This window comes from Pipra filicauda, unplaced genomic scaffold (genome assembly GCF_003945595.2).
Source record: "Pipra filicauda isolate LSUMZ 115617 unplaced genomic scaffold, ASM394559v2 scaffold495_size435866_pilon, whole genome shotgun sequence".
Classification (NCBI taxonomy): domain Eukaryota; kingdom Metazoa; phylum Chordata; class Aves; order Passeriformes; family Pipridae; genus Pipra; species Pipra filicauda.
The window spans coordinates 365,245-380,442 of NW_024104637.1; the positions used below are offsets into that span (position 1 = coordinate 365,245).

Below are 15,198 nucleotides of genomic sequence, written 5' to 3' on the forward strand. Positions count from 1 at the left end.
CATAGAAATAAGTATTTGTATACCAACAGCTTTGTTACCAAGCAGAATAACAATAAAAAGAACGTTACAGTTTTCTGAGCTGTATTTCATAGGTATTTTACTGTTTGAATTTGACAGTTTAAACAAATATTCAACTCAGGACCATAAGTACTTTGAGAGCAATCTTTTTACCAGTAAATAAGGTTTTATAGGTAAATATTCCCAACAACAAAAGCTGGACTCATTAGTTTTTCTCAGAAGAACCTGATATGGGACGCAGTAAAAGTGTTGAGCACACAGAGTTGTTTATGTGACTCTTTAGAACAGACTTTTCATACTTTTTTATAGAAGCAGACTTTTATATAATAACTTTATTGATGGTATGAAAGCCAACAAGAAATGCTTGTGGAAGCAGTTAAAAGTATTGTGTTACTGGTCATTTGTGTGCAGAGTTTAACACTTTACAATTTCTGCTGTGCAGGTGTCTTGGCTTTCACTTGGTAAGCTGGGGATCCCTGTTGAATTACTGTTTCCAAAAACTAAATTGCTTTGCTAATTCAAGCTCAAAAGGTCCTTGTAGAAATTTCATCTTTAGAGTGTACGAAATGTAAACCTTATTCACATTTTAAACAGCTCGTTCTTCAGGTAGTAAAGTTTATGCAGATGAAATTATTAAGATTTATAGCCAAGGCTGTGGGATTTTGTTTGCTGCCTACTTACTAATCACAGCTATGTTAATTTATATTAAATACAATGTTAATTTAAAAATGACAAATCAGCTCCTGGTGAAGAGGGTTTGCTGTAATTAGAAGTTCATAAGAGCAGGCAAGCTCAGGCTGCTTCTTTCCCTACATCTAGACCAAGGACAAGAAGACATGATTCCCATTCTGATGTAAAAGATCTTGACCAGAGTGTTCGTTTTGGCAGTTGCAGTTTAATTGATAGTCGAGGGGCTAAAGGCCTTACAACAGGATATTCTCCAGCTCGAGTGTAAGAAAAATGAACAGTTAACACAAAGGAAGGATCAGCCCTGCTGTGTTCTCACAACATGACAGATAAATACAGAGCTCCTGGTTGTGGAACTGTCCCAGTACCTGATGTACCAGATGCTGATGAGCTGCACAAGGACCGTTTCGGTCCAGTTTAGGACACTGCACTCAAAGAACAGTGCAAAATTAAGCCAGAAGTGCCATCGCCAAGGAATACTCATTTCCGGTGTTTCTTTGCAAACCTGTGAAAAAGAATGTTTTGAATGTTCCTGACCTGAAATTCCATATCACACTTTCCAAAATTTCATATTCTCCTGCAAATTCTATGGGCTACAAAAGGCTTGAGACAAGATTGATTCCCTACCCAGGAGACAAAGCTACACTGCCGAGCACAGATTTTACACATTTCGTATGCTGGCGTGGTTGTGCTCAGCCACTGCAAGGCCTTTTAATGCTGCCAGCTCCACACACAGCGAGCAGGAAGGGACCATCTGGAAAAACAGCCCCTTCCATCGTGAGGCTCATGTGCCTTGCAATCCCTTGAGAGGGAAAGGCTCGGTGTACTCTTATCTCCTGTGAGGCGTGCGAGCTGATGCGCTGCTACACAGAAAGCTGAGGAACATATGTGACCAGGGCAAATCTATGTGGCAGAATTTTCACTGAGCCAGGAGGTTTGTTTTGACCCTCTGTAGTCAAGATGATGTTTGTCTGGGATCTCCCAGCTTGCAATCCAAAGCATACCCAGGCCCAGCAACATGTATTCACACCCCATCCTGAGCTGCCCGTGCTGGGGCTGAAGCCAGAGTCTCAGCTGGCGGGAAGGCGGGTCTCTGCACGAGTTGTCATGGGTGGGAGTTAGGCTGTCAGAGCTCTGTTCCTTTGTGGGGGATTAGGACACTGAAATGCTTTTGCTTTTTCTGCAGCGTGGAGAGACTGCGCTGCACATGGCGGCACGTGCCGGGCAGGTGGAAGTAGTTCGCTGCCTCCTGAGGAACGGGGCCCTGGTTGATGCCCGAGCCAGGGTAGGTGTTCTGCTTACAATGGTTTCTCTGGCAGAAGCAGAGGAGTTCAGGCAGTCACTCGTCACCACCCTCTCCTCTGTTACTGTCATTTTTTGCATTATCCCTTCCTATGACTCCACAAGACAAATGCACAGATGAGTGTGCGGGCGTCAGCCAGGACGTGGCGTCCGGGGCGGTTCTACCTGTGCTAATTATCCGCTTGATTTGAGTTGTAGGAAGAACAGACCCCGCTGCACATCGCCTCTCGCCTGGGTAAGACGGAGATCGTGCAGCTGCTGCTGCAGCACATGGCCCACCCCGACGCCGCCACCACCAACGGGTACACGCCCCTGCACATCTCCGCCAGGGAGGGCCAGGTCGACGTCGCCTCCGTGCTCCTCGAGGCAGGCGCCTCCCACTCCATGTCCACCAAAGTAAGGCAAAACGTTCCATGTCTGTGTCTTTTTCACACCGAGAAATTGGACTAGTTTGAGCGTTTTGCTTTGTTCTTAATCAGCAGCCATCCGATAGACGGGAGTAATGTGTCACGCTAATCAGATTTTCAGCTTATTTTGCTACCCTCTAAAATTGGGTTTGGTTCCCACTGAAGCAAAATGCAGATCTTGGTAAGCGCGCGGTCCCAACAGGTTTGAAAATGCCCTTGTTTTTCTCTTTCCCGTTGTCCTCTGGGTAGGGATTTTTTGGACAAAAATTTCAAAAAGGAAAAGTGAATGGCAGTGACACATTTTTTATGAACAGGCCTCCTTACTCTTCAGTACCATGTTTACTTAACTAGTAAAATAATTCTGCTCTGTTTCTTTAGTTCTCCCAAAACATCCAGGTCAGCATCTGTCTAGTTGCATTCAATGCTGAATCTATTTTTGGTGGTTCTATAAATGAGGTGTCTTGTGACACAACAGGCCATTTTGTCTGGGGTTATAAAAGACTCTGCAGAATCGTTGTTGGGTTTTTTAGCCAAAAATGTTTACCAATATCTTCCTAACAGATCGATGAACACATAAGAGAACAGATAGCTGTGAAAAGAATTGTATACCAAGATAGCTTTTCCAAATTTAAAGCATGTGATAAGTGAGAATCACGTAATTCTCACTATTTATTGAAGTACCCTTGGTTTTTCAACTGGAACTTAAAACATGTTTTTGAACAACAGGGTGTCTTCCAGGGTTTAGAAGACTAAACCAGCAATTTTCATATTATGGTCCACAGATGACTGGGAATGCATGCTGTTCTCCTTTTATCCAGCTGTTAGATCACATTAGAATGGCTAAAAATACACTAAATACTTTCCTAATTTCCCATATTGCTTGATGGCAATTAGTATTGCAGGAACATTCTATAATTATGAATAGGAGAAGATGCAGCCCACTAGATAATATCTCTACAGACCTGTGATACATGAACTGTGAAAACGTTTGAGATTTCCCACTATAAACTCTTTTTGAGGTGGGATTAATGGAACTAAATGACAATGATAATAAACATTAAACATCACTTATGTGCCAGGCAAATAGGTCGTCGTAGCTTCCCAAAATTCCTGTCGGGCAGCAGTGCAGGCTGCCACCTACTGTCATACATCCGTGAATTTTCCCTGTCAGTTTTGAAATTAAAAGAGGCAAAGAGCAGGATTTTTTTTAGCTGGAGAACTTAGTGACTGTATAGACACTTGAGTCCAAATACAAATCATTTTTCAACAAACCCTAATGGAGGAATGTGAAGTTTGGAGCTTTTCTCCCCGAATTTAGTCTGTGTTTCACTGTTACTGGCAACAACTGATACAGGAAATATTTCTAAAGCTTGTCATCATGAAACAGAAGAGGTGCAGCTGGTTTGGGGTGTACATTTGAAGCAGTGCCTTCATTGCCCCCACGCAGTGTGTGTATCAGATGAAGTGTCTGCCAGCCTGACAGCACGTACAGAGGAAAGAATAACAAAAGGAGAAGTATTTTCTTGTGTTCCTTTTGAGATATGCTGCTCTTTCTCGGTATGGCTATCGATTCTGAGAGCAGGAATATAGGTTGAAGAATAAGTGCTTAGTACCTAGTTCTTAAAAGTGAGATGTCAGCGTGACCTTTGACGCAGACATCTGCCTTTTATCTCCCGGAATTTTTCAGAAGGGATTCACGCCGTTGCACGTGGCAGCCAAATACGGGAGCCTGGAAGTGGCGAAGCTTCTGCTGCAGCGTCGTGCCTGTCCCGATTCCGCTGGCAAGGTACTGGTGGGAAAGAAAGCTGGGTTATTCCTCCTTAGGTGTGCGGCAGGCACACCACGGAGGCTGGGGCTGCTTTGGCGCGGCGGGCTCGCGTTCCCCCAGGGTGGTAGGTTTGGCTGCACGGGGCACAGTTTCTGTGGCTCATGAAGTGCCGGTTCCATCAAGCTGCCCAGAGCGGATAAAACACAGGAGCAAAATTTCCCTCACGGGGCGGGGGCAACGGAAACCTGTGCCTGCCGCCCTGGTGCAAATTTCCCTCACGGGGCGGGTGCGACGGAAGCCTGCGCCTGCCGCCCTGGTTTGCTCGCTCCGCGGCTTCTCCCTGCTAACTCGCCGCCGGGCTGCCTTGCCCTCCATCCCGATTCCCCCTTTCCGTCCCCCCCCCCCCGTCCCGATCCCGATCCCTCTCTCCCCGCCGCCGTGTCCCCTCAGCGCCTAACGCCCCCCGTAACGCCCCCTGGCGGCCGCGCCGCCGCCGCTAACGCCGTAACCGCCGTTGCAGAACGGGCTCACGCCGCTGCACGTGGCCGCGCACTACGACAACCAGAAGGTGGCGCTGCTGCTGCTGGAGAAGGGCGCGTCGCCTCACGCCACCGCCAAGGTGAGCACGGCCACGCCGGCACCCGTGAGGGGAGCCCTGGGGGGACCCAGCCAGAAGTCACTTCATCATCATCATCATCGTCATGGCTAGGCTTTGCGAAGGAAGATTTGAGAAGGACTCTACCCACGCTTGCTGGCTAAAAAGGCCAATGTGAGATAGACAACTCTGGTCGCAAAAGGCGCAGAGGAATGTCTCCTCAGGCGCTATTGGCAAGACACGGCTCTTTCTGCGTTGTCTTTGCTCCTCAAGAGCGATCTTGAGTGTGTTCCTAAAAGAAGCAGCAGCGTTATGAATAGCGTGTCTCTGTGTCTCCCGATAGGAGGCCAGAGTAGACCAGTGATGATGATCAGTATGGCCAAAGCTGATTATGATGATGATGATGGTATATTCTGACCACAAACCCAAAGAACTCACTCCAGGCTTAGGAGAGGTGCCATAGCATCATCGTGTAGGTGAGGGGAGCCCTGAGGGGACACTGAGGGGACCCATCCTCGCCACAACTTTGTTCCCAGCTGGAAGGCACTTCACTGTTGTGCAATATTAGTAATGACTTTAGCAATGTATATTCTGACCACATACACTGGGAATCCATTCCAGGGTTTGGAGCAGCGTCCGTGTCATGGTATTGCTGTGTGGGCGAGGGGACCCTGAGGGGACCCAGCCCCACCACAGCATTATTCGCAGCTGGAAGTCACTTCACTGTTGTGCAATATTAGCAGCAACGTTAGAAATGTGTGTTCTGACACAGGGCATTCATTCACAGGGTTAGGAGTGGGGTGTCCTGGTATCACTGTGTAGGTGAGGGGACCCTGAGGGGAGCCCTCAGAGGACTCTGCCCCAGCACAGCTTTAGTCAAATTGCCCCCATGGTGTGTTATAAATCAATTAGGAGGTTGTCTTATTGCCAGCAAATGCCGTTCTGCTGTGCTTAAATGGTTAATTTGATTGCAGAAACATTCTTTCCCTTTGCTGTTTCCAGCCAGTGACTGACACACACATCAAAATTCCATATGCAAACACATCTCTACCCACGTGCTCTGAAAAAGCATAATGCGATGGAGAGTGTGCACCCATCAGTCATCATGGGGGATGTCACTCATCAGTCAGAAGTGATTATTTGCAACATAGGTTATACAAAATGTAGGTGTCAAACTCGGGATAATTTGAAGGTATCAGTGGAACGATCCTGCCCACCCTGGCGAGGGCTGGCTTTGTTCTAGTTTAGGCAGCGAAAATAACAGATGGACAAAGCAGCACAACAGCAGGGCTATGTGGGACACGTCTGGCCTTGAAAATGTAATGAACTCTCCTCTCTAGTAATGAGGGTAACATCAAATAATCCTGCTTTATGGTGCCTGACTTCTTAGGCTTACATGGCTGTTGTGTTAACTTTATTCTCCTTTTGTTTCCTGGCTGGTGTTAGAACGGATACACCCCTCTGCATATTGCTGCCAAGAAAAATCAGATGCAGATAGCCACCACTCTGTTGAACTACGGGGCTGAGACCAACATTTTGACCAAGCAGGGAGTCACCCCGCTTCATTTGGCCTCCCAAGAAGGTCACGCTGACATGGCGACCTTGCTTTTGGAGAAAGGATCCAACATCCACGTGGCAACAAAGGTAACTCACAACCAGAGGCGAAGTACTGTGGGTGGGAATATCCGGTAAGATGCTAAGTGCAGTGCAGGAATGATGATACACTGTCAGGAATCCTCTCTGTTGGTGAGTCTGCAGGAGTGACAACAGGTGGGTGAACAGTAAAAATGAGGAGAGGGTGTCTAGGACTGGAAAATAATTGACCAGTTAACTTGTGTCACGTAATTAATAGCTCTGGTTGGTAATGCACAGGAGGAGCTGTGGCTGTTTGCTGTGCCCAGAGGAAACGGGTGTAACACCTGGCTCAGGTGGAAAGGCAGAGCAAGAGAATATTGTTTCTGAGCATTCAGGAAGGCAGGGCTGCAGTATTTTTGTTGTGCTGCATCCTTGCCATCTCTCAGGTGTTTTGCATGTGCTCCTGCAGTTCTACATGAGATGGAGAGGAAGAGGAGTGTAAAATTCTGGACTTTGTGGGTCCATGGGCAGATTTATCAACATGCATCAAAACCTGAGAGCTGTGGTCTAACCAGCAAAGTCTCTTTTCCTCATGTGTTTATCCTTCAGTTTTTTTTCCTAGGGAAGAAATTGGCAGTGTCTGGCAAATAACAGGACAAGATTATTACTGGAATTGAGACTGAGAAAAATCCTAAGTGGGACCTTTCAGTTGTATTTTTTTTTTTATAATTGTACCTTACAGCTTTTTCATAGAAAACAAGTTCCTCAAAAAAACCCCGATTATTGTAGATCTTCATAGGTCACTGGATTTATCCAGGGATATATGTAAATCTTACTTACTTAAGATGAAAAACCTGCAGCTTTTGCTCATACAGATCAAAATAGAAGGCTCTCCTTGTCTGGAATTAATGTGTTGTGCTAAGAGGAACAAGGTGATTTTCATTTCTTATACGAAATTTGTTCGGTGACTTGTTCACGTGAAAGTGCTGTGTGCGTGATCCCAGTGAGCTTTCAGTTAGAGGCTGCATCCTTTCCCTTGGCATCTTTGAATGGGATCTATTTCTGGAATTAAGGTCTTCATTCTGACTCGTGCCTGCAGTTGTCAAGGTTCCCTTTCCTGTCTGAGGAGTGGGAAGCACAGTGAATGTGCTTCCCTAATTTATTAATGGGCTCCTCAGCTTCCCAAATGACATTATCGTAGAAAACCCGAGCGTGAGCATTGATGCCTGAAAGTTTTCCTCTGTGGTTATGGAGATGGAATTGCTTTGGAGCTGGAACAGGAGCAACATCAGCTCCACTTTGTTTAAAAACACCACCCATACTCAGAAGCTATAGTTAGGATCTGTTCATGTTTTAAAGATGAGAAAATGGCAAAGTCTGGATTTTGTTCCTCATGCAAAATAGGGTTTTATTTTTATTTCTGTCTATTTATTTATTCATTTTGTGTATCCCACCTCCAGGCTGGACTGACATCCTTACACCTTGCAGCTCAAGAGGATAAAGTGAATGTAGCTGAAATACTCACCAAACATGGTGCAAACCAGGATGCTCAGACAAAGGTAAATCAGGGAGTGGCTGCTGTCTCCAGCACAAAGGATGCTACCCTTGTCCAAGGAATGTTCCACTGAGCTTGCAGTTTTACTTCTTTGTTCTCTTCTTGTAGCTTGGTTACACACCTTTAATTGTGGCCTGTCACTATGGAAACATCAAAATGGTGAATTTCCTCCTCAAGCACGGAGCAAATGTCAATGCTAAAACAAAGGTAAAGAGTTTCTCATTACTGTGGTTTTGCTCCTTATTATGAACGTGGTAACCCAGCACTCTGAGGACATTCCACGGGTGCCTTTTCACTTGGAAGCTCTAACCATGGCATGGGAGGTGCCAACATATCTGTGACTGTAGTGGGATGACTTCCCCCTGCTCCATCTCACTGTGTGGTGTTCAAGAAAGAAAAGTCAGATAACTCTATGGGTGTATGAAAAAATGACTTGGGAGAATCCATTTCATTGTTTTTTTTTTCTTTTTCCTGTTACTTGCAAGCTAACAAATGCAAGTTTGTTTCTGATCTCATTTGCACATGCTTTACACCAGTGTGCTGTCAAACCAGTAAGTAACAATTCAGGCACTTGGAGGGTGATGCCAGGTTCTCTCCAGTCTGCTGGGGGAAGAGTGGGAAAAATTCCTGCTGTTCAAGGCGTGGGTGGTATGACTCTGGGAGAGGAAGCAGCTGTGGTGAGGAACTGTGGTTTCCTGAAGGAGGATTTGGGGATTTTTGAGGGGAATCTGGATATGCTGGTACTGACCAGTTATGCTGAAATGGGCCTGACTGCAAAGTTTGAACGAAGCTCACTGCCTTCAGCACTTTCTCCTTGGATAAACAGGTGGGCACACCTGAATGGGATGCATTTTGTAGCAAGAATTGTGCATCTCCTGAGAATACACAGAGAGGTTCTGGTGACGCCAACCGTGTGTGGCATCCCAGGTATCATCCCATCACCCTTATCAGAAAAAGAAGGCTAACTCAGGAGCTGTGGGGCTGCAGCTTTGTTAGAGCTGGCTACCAGCTTCGGGCTGGATGTCTGGGGATTGACAGGAAGCAGCCCATTGATAGTATTTTTAAGATCCCACCAAAATCACTGACTTGTAGTCTGCTGGTCCCTCTGCCCAGCTCCTGTGTCCCCAGCTGTGACCTATGGGATGGACTTATTTCTCAAAGTAGCAGCTCAGTGTGGTGAGAATAAGCCAAATAATAAAGATTCTGGCTCATCCCTCATGGGATCACCCAAAATCAATGGGCAAAACCCAGGTATTTCAAAAGCACAGGCAACACCACTAGAAAAACAGCTGATGAGAATTAATGAAACAGACACTAGAAGGATCCAAACTGTAGCTGCCAAGACATTCAGCTGAGGTATTTGGAGGCTAGCTCAAGGGACAGACAAACTTGCATCTTTAGTGTTAGGTCTCTCTCTATTTTTAAGGGGCCACTGGGGCAGATTCTGATTCCATTTACCCAGGTATTTCACTTATTTATAATAATTTCATTAAAGTCAGCAAGTTTGTGTGAGGCAGCACTTCTCCAAAATCTCACACCTGGGGACCAATAAAAATACTGGCAGTCTGTCAGCTGGCACTGTGGACTCAGTTTAAAGAGCAAATCTGTCCTGGCTGCATTCAGGATAGACATGTTGAAGACTAAGTAACCTCTGTTACAGCTTGGGCTTTAACTAGGGAAAGCTTACGTGAAGCTTTGTGAAAAATAGTAGGGCTGAATTCCAGTTTTGAAGGACTGCCCTAATACTGAAGTACAGACAGTGAATTTACTTTGCACTAGAACCTACAGTAAATCCTCCTTCGGATTCCTAGCGGTCCATGCACTCACAGTAAGAACTGTAACAGTTCTGAAATATCCCTGTTTAATTGGCAGTGAAAAGCATTACTTGCATCTGTTGGTTTGCAACAGAGATACCTCTCAGAGCCTGCCTCCAGGCTTTATGTAAGTGTACAGTGAGATCAACTTGGTGTTTTCTTCCAGTTTCTTCTCTGCCTGCTTTCAAAGCCAATTGCAACTAATTTTGTAAATGAATTGCCTGACTGGACTTTCACAATACCGTCTCGGATCAGCCAGCTGCAGCATACTTGGGCTGTCTTTCTGTCCTGTGTGACATTAGAACGAACCACTGGAGCAGAGAAGTGTATGGACTTAAGAGTGTTTTTTAATACAGGCACTGTCTACGTGTTTTTTTTTAAGTGTAATTACAGCTTGGTCCAACCTTTTGAAGGCAAAGCTAAAGTTGACTGACATTTTTAATACATATATGTTGATAGCCTTTTAAAAAGCAAATAGGCTCTAACCACTTCTGGTAAAATTGATGCATTTTTTTAATCGGCTCAGATATTTTAAAGGCAAATCTTGGGGCTTCTGTTGAAAACAAAGATGTGTGAGCAAGTTGAATGTTCTCTGCCTCAGCTATGATTCTGTACCCTTAACTTGCCACTTTAACTTTGCTCTTCCTCATTGTTCCTCCCTCTGATTTAGGAAATGAGGGAGAAATGTCTTTGTGAGGTAAAGATGATTTCTGAATAAAAATATTATATTCCTTTATATTTTCATTAATCTGGGGAAGGAAAACTATTGTTACTGAAGGTTTGTCATCTTCGGGTCAATCGATGGCATAATTTATATTTGAAACGTCTCAAAAGGAGCAGAAGGAAGCACAGTGAAGTTTCTAATCTAATTACTGGTGCTTGTTGTTCTTTGTTTGTTTGTTTTGCTTGTCAACAGAACGGGTACACCCCTCTTCACCAAGCTGCTCAGCAAGGTCACACTCACATCATCAATGTCCTGCTCCAGCACGGGGCCAAGCCCAACGCCATCACCACGGTAAGTCTGTGACCTGCCAGTGGGAACTTATTCCCTGGACAGTTCTTTCCTTTCTTAATGCTTGAGAGCAAGTTGTTGTTCTGGGGAAAGTATTCCTCATACAGCTGGTTGTCAGATGTGTAAATGTCGCTTCCTCTGCTTTTCCTTATCCTCTTAAGGTAGTGCAGATCTGGTCTAACTGTGCACTAAGCTAAACGTGAGGGGGAGAAACGCATTTCTGAGCTGCAGGGTCGGGCTGGCCACAGCTGGCTGTGCTGGCCTTGTTCAGTTTCCCCTCTGTCTGTAAATTGATATCTCCATGAGGAATTTTCCATAAAAATTGTGGGCAGTTCAGAACCCGGGCTTTTTTGAGAATTTAGGCCCACTCTCCGCTGGATCCGTTTCAGGTTCTTGCTGAGTTCACAGATGTTAATGCCTCCTCAAAGACCGTCAGGGACTTCTGGCACAGCTCCTCCCCCACAGTCAGCCAGGAATGCGACTGTCCCATTTCATGTTGATGTTGTTATTAGTCACCTCTAATTGGGTAATCATTAAAATGCAGCCAGAGTGTCCAGAACTCGTGTCATTCCCCAGAGCGGCTCAGCTTTCTGCGTGGATGTAGTGCACGTGTTTTTAAATGAGCACTGGCGCCTTGTTGGGTCCTGGAACCATCACACTGAGTAATCCTGGGTCAAGTTATCCACAATACCAGTTTGTGCACCAGATCATCAAGTGACAGACCACTGTAGTCACCTTCTGGGGCTGTAGGCACTATTTGGCATGTTCAGCCAAAGATCTCGACTTGATTTCACTTGATTTGGGGCCACTTAACACAAGTCCAAGCAGAGTCTTAAGGATGTGTGTTACTCAATTTACGTGATTCCTCAGGTACTGGATCTGTTCTTGTCCGCACATAGCAACCTCTGGCTTAAGATAAGAGAGACTTTCAACCTGACACATCTGCCAGTGGAATATGGGAGTGGGTTGCAAATGACAGTAGCAGTCAGATTATTTGTGCTGCGAAGATGCTAATCTGTTTGTTTTGTGCTGCTAATCCACAAAGCCTGTGTTGCTGCAGGGCTGCTGAGCTAGACTAATACAGCAGAATTTAAATTACAGATAACTAGGTACTGAAGTAGAGAGAAGCCCTCAGGCTGATATCCTGCACAGTGGGGTCGCAAGGGAAATCATTTCAGTGCAAAGAGCAGTACAGTGACATTCCATGATTCCCCAGCAGGCCAGGATGTTGTCCCTTGGTTCAGTGCAAAACAACATGGAAAAATTCTGCGTAGAGCTCTTTAGAAAGAACCGTGGATCACATCCCTTCCTCCCCTCCCCAGGTCGAGTGCCATGAGGACCATGGACTGCCAGTGTTTCAGGGGGTAAAATGAGGATAAATAAGCCAAAACACTTACTAAGTTATCATTTTAATGTGCATTTGATGGATCACGTCTATGTATTATGAGCATTCAAACTGCACATAGTTGTATTTAAATGGAAAATAATTCCTCCCCCTCAAGCCTTTCGTGTTTTGTGTTTGTTAGATCGTGAGCTTTTGTGTACTTTCATTGGAGATGCATTTTTGTTGTATGAAGGAATAGAAGTGTATGTGGACAACATAGCTGTAATCTTCTATTCCCTGGGGAAGGAATTGTATCTGATAAAGGTTTAACAGTTTCAACTGGGAGCGAAACTGTAACATTTTAAAAAACTTCCTGTGTTTTAGAAGACTATTTCTGACGTTTATGCAAAACAAAACAGAAACTTCTACAGGCAAGACACGTGCTGTCCAGTGAGATTTGAACCCTGAAGGGTTAAACCATACAGTCTTTAGTATTTGGACTATCTGGCAGATGTAAGTGTGTTGTGTTACCATGGCGACCGGGGCTATAGTCTTAAAAGAAGTTACAAAGACAGAGTCAGATGTAACGGTAGAAAAGCAGCGATTTTTTCCTAGGCTGTGCCTTGTTTTGGATGGAAATGCTGGCTCATGCAGCGCGGAGCGTGAGCTCATTGGTTCACATCACAGTCCTCCCTCTCAGCGCTCTCCCCCCTCTGCTCTCCCTTCAGAATGGGAACACTGCCTTAGCCATCGCCAGGCGCCTGGGGTACATCTCAGTGGTGGACACGCTGAAGGTTGTAACGGAGGAGATCACCACCACCACAACTGTGAGTTGCACATGCATTACAATGTCTCTTCTCTATTCAGAATGTTGTCTTTCTCCTCGTCCCTCAGGCTCTCCAGGTGCCTTTTCCCCTGCTTTTTTGTTTTCTGGTTTTAGCCCCTGCCCCCCTCCTTCCTGTTGGATTTTTGCTACGGTGCCTGCAGTGTATCTTTTAAACGTTGTGGAAGTGTGTGCAACACCACGGGCTCCACTGAGCTTGGGAACAAAATCTGTGTGCCCAGAGATGGAAAACAACCCTCCGAAAGCAGAGTCAAACTTTTTCTAGGTCTGGGTCTGAGCTGCAAGCCCAAACTTTCCAGAAGTTTGTGTGGTGTTGCTTAGGTCCTGCCCTGTTTATCTGTTTCCCTTGTCACCTCTCCTTCCCCACCTGGCCTGACATCTCCACACTTGTGACACCGACTGAGGCTCAGCCCTTGCAGCACGTCACGGTGTCCTCACGTTTGGCCTGTGCAGCCATGGCCTGGTGCCAAGCCTCATGATGCTCGTGGGATGGCTGTGGATCTCATCCATCATCTTCTTACTCAAGTCACTTCCAGTTCAAACAGATGCCGTTTTTCCAAATGCAGAGGAATCTTTCCTTATGTGCTGAGTCCCCCCACAGTCTTGGGGTGTGTATTTTGATGTCAGGGTTTGTGAATAGTGTGTGTGCTCAATGTCAGCAAGGTGGTACTGCAGCTTTAAGCCAGGAAAAACTGATCTATTTGCGCACCCTGGGAAGGGAAGGTTTTCTCTTCTTGGACTTTTACCTCCCATCTACACGTGTCTTAGCAGGTAGAAAGGGAAAACAATAGGAACAGTGCATAATTAAATTAATTTCAGTTTAACCTCAATTACTGCGTTTATCTTGAAACACTGTTGTAAGGTCATGCTTTTTTTATTTTTTCAAGAAGGATTAACAGTCTAGAAAACAGCTCTGCATGTCATTTAGGAGCTCAGAGCTTTAAAAATCCACAGATTACTTAAAAGATGCTGCTGCTCAGTCAGGGTGAGGGTTAGAAGAAGGGAAGAAATACAAAATCTCTTGTAAAGAAATGGGGGAATAATTTCAATGTTGTTGCATGCTGACAGCAAGTCCCAGTGATATGAACCAAGGAAGATGGAATAAGGTTACAAATAGAGTGAGTCATAATTTATTAATGACTTGCAAAGATCAGGCCGAGTCAGGTTTGGACAAGAAATTCCAGAGTAATTCCAGAAGTCTCTAATGAAGTCTGTAGGTTTTTGCTGTTATTCCTTCATGTTCTTGTTCAGTCATATAGCACATCACACACGTACGTGCATAAACATAATCTCATAATCAGAGATTTAGAAAAATAAAAGCTAGGTAAAACTTTTTGAGGAACTTCAGCTCTCTTCAAAAGACTATTTTTTAACCTCCAAGCACCCCTTTGCTGTTCTCTGTGCTTCGTCCTGGCACACACTTCTCACCTCTTGTCTGATATAAGTTCTAATTTCCTTTCTGTTGTACATTATGTTGCACTGTGCAGCCTTGTACCTTGTCTTATGTAAGTGTTAGAGCTTTGTAATAATAGGGATTACCCTATGGAAAGACACCTGTGAGTTATTTACTTTGGGTAAATATTTCTTTAAACTTTAAGGGTAATGGATTTTTCTACGGGACACCTGATGCCTGGGGTTTAGGACTGAGTCGAAAACTGCAGTTTGAAAGCCAGGTGGGAACCCTGGATAAACTCAGCAGATTCTCCAGCCATGAATTCATCTGAACCTTGTGCCTCAGGGATATATGGAATACACACTCTGGTGACGGTGTTCGTGGTGGGGAACGTTGATTAAACATAACTTACAACAAGTCCTGAAAAGGAGGGATAAATACCAGGCACTCCCTGCAGTAAAGTTCTCCAGATGGTGAGGCTGGTGTTGCCAAACCTGCACACAGTGTTTTAGCACTGCAAAGAAGGTGCTGTCACCATAGCTACCTCATTCTCTGAGCTTGTGGCTGAGCCCTGCCTGGAGGATGTCAGACAGCCTGATGCTTTATTGATATTCAAGTCACTGGCGTTGGAGATGAGGAAAAGATCTCCAGTGCCAAAGCCTTGCTTTGCTCTAACTTGGAACAAATTTTCCTCTTACTTGCATTAGTGGTGTTATTAGTGGAGCCACAGGAATATAAAGCAATAGAGAGAATAAAGTGCACTTATTTTTTTTTTTTTTGCTGGAAGATTAGAGATGAGTAGGAAATAAATCAGAATAAACCGGACTTTCAGAGGTTTGCTGTGCAATTAAGTTTTGGGGCATTTATACAAGCAAGCACAGACTTCCTGTGGACAAATGAATAT

The 15,198-nt window shown here is 45.1% G+C and overlaps 1 protein-coding gene across 34 annotated transcripts in view; it reads left to right on the forward strand.

The window, feature by feature from the left end:
• Positions 1–15,198, forward strand: part of ANK2 (ankyrin 2) — a 261,559-nt gene that overhangs the window by 196,397 nt on the left and 49,964 nt on the right. For 28 of the 34 annotated variants that reach the window (XM_039386600.1, XM_039386605.1, XM_039386612.1 and 25 more), the window contains 9 exons: positions 1,892–1,990; positions 2,206–2,403; positions 4,102–4,200; positions 4,703–4,801; positions 6,224–6,421; positions 7,813–7,911; positions 8,016–8,114; positions 10,638–10,736; positions 12,786–12,884. In XM_039386600.1, the coding sequence (XP_039242534.1) occupies positions 1,892–1,990; positions 2,206–2,403; positions 4,102–4,200; positions 4,703–4,801; positions 6,224–6,421; positions 7,813–7,911; positions 8,016–8,114; positions 10,638–10,736; positions 12,786–12,884 (1,089 nt within the window). The remainder of the gene's footprint in view (positions 1–1,891; positions 1,991–2,205; positions 2,404–4,101; positions 4,201–4,702; positions 4,802–6,223; positions 6,422–7,812; positions 7,912–8,015; positions 8,115–10,637; positions 10,737–12,785; positions 12,885–15,198) is intronic. The other 6 variants (XM_039386608.1, XM_039386627.1, XM_039386604.1 and 3 more) reach the window with 1 other exon arrangement.